Raw genomic sequence first — 10,117 nt, 5'->3', positions numbered from 1 at the left:
GATGACCGAAGTTGTTTTGGCTTCAATATGGAAGAACGGGAAGCATTAAAGAGGCAGATCGAACTGTTACAAAGTAAGTAAGCTGGAATGCCAACCATTTTGAAACTATAGTTATATGGTTTCAAGGCCTGATGTGAGAGAGATTATTTCTGTGTATGAGTTTTAAGATTACACCATGTGTTGGAGGAAACAAACATCAGTAACTCAGCTAGCTTGCTGAGCTAGCTATCTCAGCTGTCACTTGCAACGTGATTTAATGCATGCTACGCTTTGGTGATAGGCTTGACTAACTAGCCAGCTAACACAATTGTTCTGCTACCTCGCTTAGCCAGTTACCTGATTAATTTGCTACTGAAACAATCAACCTCCAAATAATCACTGACCACTGATATGTTGTTGTCAAGTCGTTAGCTTCTCAGAGCCTTAGTTCAAACCATGGTTAGCATAAAGGCTAATGATTGCATATCCTGTTAGCTAACGTTAGGTTAATATTAGCTCGCTAGGGTACCATTATAGCATATAGTATTGTTATTTTGAACTGCCTACTCTCGGAAACTGTTGTTTGTGACAACCCTAACATGATTCAAACATAGAAGTCACTCTTTATCCTGTCAACACTATGTTTATCCTGATGGATTCTCAAAGAACATGCTTGCTTGTGTGTTAAAATGAGAATTTTTCATTACTTTCTCTGTTGTTTTGCAAAGATCTCATCAATAACCACAGCAATGGCCAGACCAGTGCCCAACAAAATGTTGCTCCTCGGAATCTTGACAATGGCCACAGAGCTGGACACCTCTCCAACTTGACTGCTGGCTCGCAACCATATGCCACACGACCAGCAGGGTCTTGGAGGAAGACCTACTCTCTTAACAACAGAAGTGCAGGTGACAGGACAAGAGACCCTGCAGCACAGCCACAGACACAGACACATACAACCTCGCACACACTCAACGCTCCAAAGTCACTCACTGCCACACAGACAAGCACAATCTCTCAGACACACACATCACTACAGAAGGGAGACTCCACGAGTATCCCCAGTGCCAGAAATCCACTTTCTGCATCGAAGACTGCTACCTCAACTGCACTCGTTCAGATCAAACCTCAGCTCCACCCTTCAGTCAATCCTCCCGTGGCGCCGGATGGTCCTCAGGCTCGACCAACCTCTTCGCCTGCGAGTAGTCTCCACGCCAACCTTGCTCCTCCAAGTCGACCCAAAACTGCCCCACCCAGCCAACCAAAAGGAGACTCCGCTAAACTACAGGCAGCTACAGCTCCCTTGAAAAAGTCCCAATACCACTGGGTGAAGAGTCAAGAGACTGGCATGAAAGCACCTGCCTCCTCCACAACACCAACTCGTCCCCAGTCCGCTTTAAAGACATCTGCAGTCACCCAGACCTCCCTCAAGACTGCCACTCCCCAGGCTTCTTCCAGGACGTCCCCTGTGTCCCAGCAGGTCTCCTCAAAGAGAGCACCCAGCCCCAGCACTCAGACACTCCAACGGTCAGTCGCCTCCGTAGGGCGGCCCAGGACTTCCAAATACACTTGGGTGTCACACTCCACCCAAACCACCTCCGCAGCTAAACTGGCCCGGAAGCCCCTCTCTCCCCGAGTGCTTCAAGCGCCGCAGAGCCTGCCTGCCGTGGATGGGGCCAGGCTCCGGAAAGGCAGAACCAAAGGTGGGGCGGGTGCGGCCACTGCCTCACAGACCCGCCTCAGCCGCTACAGCTGGAGAGCTGAGGGCACCAGCCCCGTGGCAAAGGGCTCCGTTTACCGCTGGACACCCCAAAAGGAGAGGGGGCTTAAAGCTGGGCCGCTCTCCCTGAGCAGCACAGCCTCCCCCTGGGGCTTTAAACTCAGGAGCAGGATGAAGATCATCAGGAGGACCCCCAACAGGTGACAAACTCCAGATAGTGTTGCTGTTGGAAAAGTCTACCTGTTATGGATGTTTGGAGAGTGATGTGTTTTGTTATCTTTGTCCACATTTTGTGTCTGCACAGACCTAATTGTGTTGTATTTGAATGTGTTTCAATTGCACTGGCAGTGTGTTTCCACTGAGTGGCAGCACACAATTGATAATTGGTGCCCATGTATTTTCTCACACCACACACACGTCAGTATGCTCAGCATGTATAGTAAACCCAGTGTGACTGTCTCTTGCTTCTCTTCCACATTCTCCCAAGGCAAGTACAGGCACCTGTGAGGACCCCACCCAGCAGCAGACGAGGAAACCGGGCCTTGGTGTCCATTGGCAGGCACAAGCTGCGCCTGGTCAGCCCCAGTCGCTCTGTTCCAGCCTCCTACCTCTCAGGTACCCTCTTCTTTACTCCCCCACCCACCCACCCCGCCCCCCCTCCTCAGCCTGACAGGTCTCCTTGTCTGGCATCCGCTTGAGAATGTGCTACCAGCTCTCTCCTACACCAGCACTTGCCACTAGAGGGCATCAGTGAGCATTGTGCAGTGCAGGTGTGTGTGTGTTTGTGTGTTTGTTTGTGTGCGTGTGTGTACATCTGAGCGTGTGTTTGACTGTGTGATAGAGAGCCACAGAGACGGGAGGGGGGGTGGGCCTTGAGTGAATTAATTGCCCAATCTGGCTGTGATGGCTCATGGGCTGATTGCACTTGCTTTTACAACGAGTGCTCCTGATAACTGCTCTCCTATCAGAGCCACTCCAACTCTCTCCCCTCCCTCCCTCCCTCCCTCCCTCCCTGCACCACTCTCTCATTTAATCTCTGGGAACTTCACTGCCATGACTAAAGAGTGTTTGCATCGGTCAAGTGTTTGGATCAAAAGGTGACATTACAAAGGTTATATTATAAACATTAGCATGTGGGAGAAGCTGTCTTTATATAATTGTATGAACAGCATCATGTGCATGAGATCGTCAGATGGTATGAATGACAATTGGAACAGTAACGGGGTAGTGTCTCTCAAACACTCAGTGTTGCTCACGTACACACACACACACACACACACACATACACACACACACATTCAGACAGACAGAAACCAGAACAAGCAAATGGGTTTTGATCCTGGAATCTCTGCAATGTGCTATAAGGACTGGCTCTGTCCCTATATGTTTCTCTCCATGTGCATTTTCTGCATTGCTGTTTCAGCATTGCTGTCTTCCGTTTGGAGTCAGAACTCCTCTTCTGCCCCATTTCTACAGACAGCATGAGTCCACCAAGCGCTGACCAGGGTCGCACCTGTCAGCAAGATATGTAGTTTTTAATCAGGATGTTTTTGTTCTTTGTTTTTTCAAGAAGCAATATAGATACTGAATGTATACCTATACATTCCATGTCCTGTTACACATCTATGTACACATTGGTGCTTGCATGGCAATTTTGTCTTTGACACATTTTATGTTACTGATGGATGGAATGTGTTTGAGTTCTATACTGTATAATGTAGGATTCCTAGGATCATCTTGGTATGATACTGGTGACCGGTTATTAGTCATAACAGCAAGGGATGCAGTGATTAGATTTCAGTGTGTGTGTGTGTGTTTGTGCGCATACATGTGTGTGTGTGCGGGTGCGCGTGCGTGTGTGTGCATGTTTGGCCAAAAATGGAACTAGGTTTAATACAGCATTGAAGTGTTGTGTAAAGTGCCACCCAGGGAAGTCCTGCTTTCTACTCATAACCTCTCTCTTCTTGCTTTTCATTCTCTCTCTATCTCTCTCTCTCTGTCTCTGTCTCTCTGTCTCTCTCTATTTATCTCCCTCTCTCTCTCCCTCTGATAAAATAGCGAGTGTGCAGTATAATGATGTGTTGGTAAATGGTGTCGTAACAAAGCATAGAGGCAGGCACAGGAGCAGCTCTGACAGAGTGGCCACCACACACAGATATCACCTTCAGCTCCCCCACTTCGTTTCTCGCAAGCTTGTGTGTGTCGGGAGATAGCAGTTGCCCATAAAGACTTTATGGAACAGTAATGGCGGAGTATAAGGAAGGGTGTTCACTGAAACCCTGACTGCCTCTTGTCACCATAACGACTGGTCAGAGGAAATGTCTTTTTCTAATTCCCGTGGTGACGGGTGCATGCATTCTCTCTTCCATGCCTCATCCTCTCTCACTCATCCCATCCCCTTATTCTCTTGTCGTTCTTATTGTGTTTATCCCGTCCCCCCTTCAGTCCCTTCATAGAGAGCCTTACAGGAGAATTCCAGTGAACATGCCCCCAGAATGTAGCACTGTAGCTGCCTGGCAGCTTTAGCTGTTGGCTGCAGAAACTCAAGTGATGTAGAACCTGACAGTACTTGGTGACCTCGAGAAACAGAGATCTGCTGTTAGTGAAATGAATATTGAAATGGACCATTTCCATTCCAGTCAGTTCCGCAAGTTAAGGCTATGCATTTGAGCTGACTGGTGATTCAGCTTTGACAGATTTCTTTTCAATTTAACGTGGCCTGTACACACAGACATTATAAAATAGGAATATAGGAAAGGATCACCAGACATTGTTGATATGTGCTAGGTAGAGCATATTGACTGGCTTTCAATAAAAAGGTGCTGATGGTTGTCGTGGTAAATTTAACAAGAACTTTAACATCCTGCACTTCTCTCATAAATATGAAGGAGTGAAATTCTCATAAAGTTATTTGACTACTGCTGATCGCACGTCATGTCAACAGTTTTTGTGCGGCGATGTGTCACACCTGCACTGCATTGTTAAACATCGGCTCTTTTTGGCAGAGAGTGAGAGTGAGGAAAGTGAAGGCCTCTCTGTAGCTGGGCTTTGAGACAGTACATCAGATGAACTACCGAGGTCAGGCAAGCCTAGTGCCCAGCAACACCACCCTACATGTGCAAAACACAGAGCAACCAAGCTACCATGGCTTTATTTGGTACCACACACACACACACACACACACACACACACACACACACATGGGCACATGCACGGACACGCACACAAACACACACATATGCTCATGTTACTTAGTTCCTACATCAGTGGGAATCTTGTTACAGTTCTTACGAATGGCAGTTTATTTACCCATAATTCCCCATCTCTACTGACAGCAGGCAAAACCCCCTTCTGAGAGCCCCACGCTCTTCCTACTAGTGTGTCCACATGCACCTGCTTTTCATGCGTTCCATCACGCTAACACCTCTGCGCAAAAGCATGCTCGTGTACACACACACACACACACACACACACACGTAGCCTGCAAGGAAAGGAAGACCCAAGGCCTGTCTTTCCACAGCGTTCAGTGAGTCTACTTACAATGCATGTGTCAAGGCATGGAGAGTTTCTGAGATGTGGTTTGTTGGTTTGTTTTTCAGTGGGTTGAGTGCTTTCCCTTCCCAGCTACAGGCTACAGTGCCAATTTGGCTGATAAAGTCCCATATTGTGTGTGTGTGTGTGTGTGTGTGTGTGTGTGTGTGTGTGTGTGTGTGTGTGTGTGTGTGTGTGTGTGTGTGTGTGTGTGTGTGTGTGTGTGTGTGTGTGTGTGTGTGTGTGTGTGTGTGTGTGTGTGTGTGTGTGTGTGTGTGTGTGTGTGTGGTTTGGGTGCCTGTATGTAAGACACACGAGTAAACAGTCTCTGATATGCAGACCTCCTCCTTCCCAAGACTGCCCGGTGCTAAACACATGCACTGCCAATCACCGGACCCTGTCTCACGCACTGAGTCTACACTTACACACTCAAGCAGCTGCAGGAGGCCTCTCTCTCTCTCTCTCTCTCTCTCTCTCTCTCTCTATCTCTGTCTCTCTGTCCCCCTCTCACTCACACACACACTATACAAACACACACAACATACATACACATAAGCTTGCATACACACACACACACAGACACACTTGTCTCTCATTTGCCCCTTTCCCTCTGGGGCATCATAACGTTGAGGCTTTTATTGCCACGGCGACAGCATGAAGGCACTTGAGCCTCTCTCTCTCTGTGGTTAATGAGTTGAAGTCTAATTGTAAACCATAATAACCCCACACCCAACCCAGCTCTTCACACTGAACCCTAAACCTGTGCCCTTAACCCAACACTTACCACTCAAGACCAGTCACCTGCCCGTACAGAGACAATGCTTAAAGCCATAATCCCCGCTATGTTAACCTTAATTCTCAACCGAGCATTAACCCTATCACATTACTATTATTAAAGTCATTAGTACTCTGTTATGTTTCACTAATCATTTTTGATCGAGCCCTTGGGCTAATTTGAATTATCTTCTGGCTTAATCAGGAGTAAACTGTATTTCATAGTCATATCAGTTAGTTAGTTAAATGTAAAAGTATAGAAAGCATGCCAAATCTACTTCAACCTGTGTAGCCTCATAAATGTAAGTAGCTCGATCAGACATGAAGTATCAAGGTGCTATTTTGCCTCTTTCTTAATTAGCAGCATTTTCCAGTTATTAAAAAGGAACACATTTTATTTATGCAAGACGTGAGCACATCTTTCAGCACAGAAATGGATATCTTTCACCATAGTTTTCATCAATGGAATAGCAATGCACTTAAAGTCAGGGTCGTGCAAGATGCTGAAATCTACAGCCCCAGCCATCCCCACCCAACACCCCCACTGCCTGTTAGAACACCTGACACCCAAACACCAGCTGCTTCAGGTTGGCAACACAAACAGACAAGCAACTTGGCAACCATCTCCCTCTCTCTCGCCCCCCCCCCCCCCACCCCCACCACCACCACCACCACCACTCTCTCTCACTCTCTCTCCCACTTGCTCACTTTCACTCTCTTTCTCGTTTCTTTCTGTCTCTCTTACTCACTCTCTCTCTCTCTCTCACACACACACACACACACACACGCACGTCTGCAGAGCGGGATGCATCTCCTTTTCTGGTTTGTTTATTTTAGTTTGCTTTTTTGCATCAATCGCTGCTTCACACCTCCTTCAGTTTCTGCCACTTCTGTTCGCACCAGGGCCCATCCCTGTCCCCTCTTCATCTGAGCCCTTCGCTCTATATCTCAATTTCTTTCCACCGCTTTCCCCACTTTTACCTTCTTCCCTTCCCTTCTTTTTCAGGCCATCTGCCATTTTTTTTTTTTTTTTTAAATCCCCCGTCCCATATAAGGCAAGAGTTGGTACTGATTCCTTGTTGTAACTTTTCAACCTACTGAGTACCCTGTTAGCAAAATTTCTCAATGTGCAGGGTTCCATTGAAGTGTATCGGACTGTCCAGCACAATGGAAAAATGACACTAAAGAGGTACTAAGTGTGTCAAAAAGGGTCACTTCTTTGGTATGGTTCACCAAAGCTGTTCTGGACCACCAACGACCGTGATTCTTGAATTTCTGTCTGTCTGTCTGTCTGTCTGTCTGTCTGTCTGTCACTCCATAACTCACTCACTCACTCACTCACTCACTCACTCACTCACTCACTCACTCACTCACTCACTCACTCACTCACTCACTCACTCACTCACTCACTCACTCTCCTGCATGTGTGAATGGTGTGCCTTTGTGTTCATTTTTGTAGTGAGCAAAGCCATACATGCTCTGAACTTTGTTTTTGTCACAGCCAAATCCATATTCCAAACTTGAATTTGTAGTTGATCTTGAATTCAGTGGCCGAGTAGGAGTCTGGTTCTGGTACCTGTCGTTGCCATGGTATGGGGGTCGCTGATTTACTACGCACTTGCCAGAACTTCCTCCAAATGTGTTTGCTGCCGTTATAGAAAGTGGTACGTCAACAACAAGATGGGCCCTCACGGTCAAGAGCATTTTTTTTTTTTTATAGAAATAGTGTGAGTGCAAGCGTGAGTCATGTTTGTGTACATGTGTGTGTGTGTGTATGTGTGTGAATGCATTGCGTGGGTAAGAGACATTGAGACATACGTGTTGACAGATGTAATCTACACCCCTTAAGTCTGAAATATTAGAGACCAGTCTTCGACCCCCCCCCCCCCCCCTGTTTTTTTTGGGAAGGCAGGGTGGTTCATATGTCCACAGGGCTCTTTGTCATTCCCAAGACCCAAATAAATCAGAAATTCTAAGCAGGCCATGCCACCTCATTCTTTACAAACACATGCCACAGCCCATGCCCGGCTCCGTCGGTCACTTACAAACCCATATATGCTGCACACACACATCTGGAGGTGTGATTGATCCCAAGGGCTTCAGAAAGAGTGGCTTTAAAAAGCCTAGATCTAACTTAAGCCCTTTTGGCTGAATTGAATGCCTAAAATGGCCTCCAGAAGGTGTGGGGTCTTGCGTTAGTTCGTTAATGAGACCCAGGGTAAATATTTCTCAATATAGTTTACATTATCAGCTTTCATGGCAGGCCTGGTTTGTTTACTTAAACCTGTTATACTGAGCTGTCCCAGATATCTCACAATCTATAGGCCCCTGTAGCCCTTCTACGCTCCAGTATATTGGCCTTAATCTTTACCTCACTCATGAAACAAGACTTCTTTTCTTAAGGACGTACTTCAACTTGAGGTTTTCTTGTGTGTGAATCGTTGTGTAGTCAGTGTTCACTGAAAGTACATTAGAGGTCTACTCTGAAAAATATTTTCAACAGTCATTGCTTTTGTTGTCACTGCTATACTTGACTGCCTAGACCTACATAATTGTAATGCCCATGCGACGCCTTTGATGACACAAACCACCAACTGTGAAGAATCTCAGCTTTCGGTGAGGGCTCAACTCTGTGACCTCATTTCACTGCCCACCTCTGACCCCCGGCAGGGTCCGGCTCTAACATGGCATTAGGGGTCAAGGGTCGCCACTGGCGTTTAGCTTCAGAGAAGAGCTTGTGTAACTTCTCCATTTGGACTCCAGCCGTCACCACTGATCACTGATCACGCCCCAGCTATATTTATATCTTCTTCTCCTTCTTCTTCTTCTTCTTCTCCTCTCTCTCCCCCTCTCTTTCTCTCCCCCTCTCTGTCTCTCGCTCTCTTTTCCCCCCACCCTATGGAGGGAGTGATGAAACTCGCCTAATTAACTGACAGGCTGTTGGTCATAGGAAAGGAGGGAGGGGGGTGTGGGTGGGTTGGCTGTTTGCAAGACTGCCCAGGGGCCAGAGTAACCCTTCAACCCCCCACCCCACCCCACCCCACCCTCTTGTCCCACCTGGCCCCTGGCCTGCATGGGCACAGAAACCCAAGCCTCCACTCCTCTCCCTCCCAACTTTCCATGGCTGCCTGTCTGATGGGCCAGCCACTCAAGCTGCCTGCCACGCTATTCTGGGAGCAGGGAGTTATCCAACGCCTTTACTTTCTCACTGGCAGTCCAGCCTGTTGATCTCTGCTCTCTGTCTCTCTCTGCCCTGCCTTGAGAAACAAAAGACAACAATTTTATCATCAACATTCTATAGCAGATGTTTTTAGTAAGGTCCCACCTTGCTCTGGCCATTAAATAGCCTTATTTGCGGAAATGGCCTTAAATTAAATTAAAAAAACAAACAAACTCTGTCTCTCTCTCCATCTCTCTTGACCACTCTCTCCCTCTCTCTTGACCACTCTCTCCATCATTCCCTTCTTGCCATTTTCTTCCTCACTCTCTTTTATTCCTCACCCAAACCTCTCTTTCACTCTCTGGCTCTCTTTACCCCCCCCCCCTCTCTCTCTCTCCATAATGTGTTCAGTCCCCTGTGCCTCTCTGCTACCTCCCCAGAGAGCAGTTACGTTTTTTGCAGGGGCTCTTCTGGCCCGCCAGGCATTCCAGTCCTCCAGCTCCACACACACACACACACACACACACGCACACACTCACACACACACACACACACATTTACACTCACAAACAAACTGTCCAGACGCCCCTGCCAGTCCCCACAGGTGCTTCCTCAAATTAACCCCAGGCCGAGCACCTGCTGTCGGGTGGTGGCGTGTGCTGCAGGCCTGGGACACTAAAGTAGCACAACTTTGGTCAGGGTTTGAGAAGGAGGAGGAAGAGGAGAAGGAGTTCAGAACTGGATGAGGACTTAAGACCCATATGTCCAGGCAGCAGCCATGATAAACGATAACTGCAGGCTATAGTTTTAAATATCACTCTAGGTCATGAGAGGCGCGAACATCAACACCACACACTGTAACATGAAGAACGATGTTGTCGTCGGGCATCACTTTCAGAACGCAGCTGATTAAAAACACTGACAGCCAGAATACAACACATAAAGGTGTGGCA

The 10,117-nt window shown here is 47.4% G+C and overlaps 1 protein-coding gene across 1 annotated transcript in view; it reads left to right on the top strand.

Moving 5' to 3' along the window:
* Window positions 1–5: 5 nt before the first annotated feature.
* Window positions 6–10,117, top strand: part of LOC143116794 (uncharacterized) — a gene marked incomplete at its 3' end in the record, with an annotated part of 30,021 nt that continues 19,909 nt past the window's right edge. Inside the window, 3 exon segments of the mRNA XM_076278105.1 lie at window positions 6–73; window positions 708–1,899; window positions 2,187–2,314. Of these exon segments, the coding sequence (XP_076134220.1) occupies window positions 28–73; window positions 708–1,899; window positions 2,187–2,314 (1,366 nt within the window).

This window comes from Alosa pseudoharengus, unplaced genomic scaffold, assembly GCF_046254945.1.
Source record: "Alosa pseudoharengus isolate Yale_2024_CS ecotype anadromous, Long Island Sound unplaced genomic scaffold, YU_APseudo_1.1 YU_APseudo_1.1_scf_11, whole genome shotgun sequence".
Lineage (NCBI taxonomy): Eukaryota > Metazoa > Chordata > Actinopteri > Clupeiformes > Clupeidae > Alosa > Alosa pseudoharengus.
The sequence above is the reverse complement of the archived record's forward strand: the minus strand, read 5'-3'. Positions and strand labels throughout refer to the sequence as shown.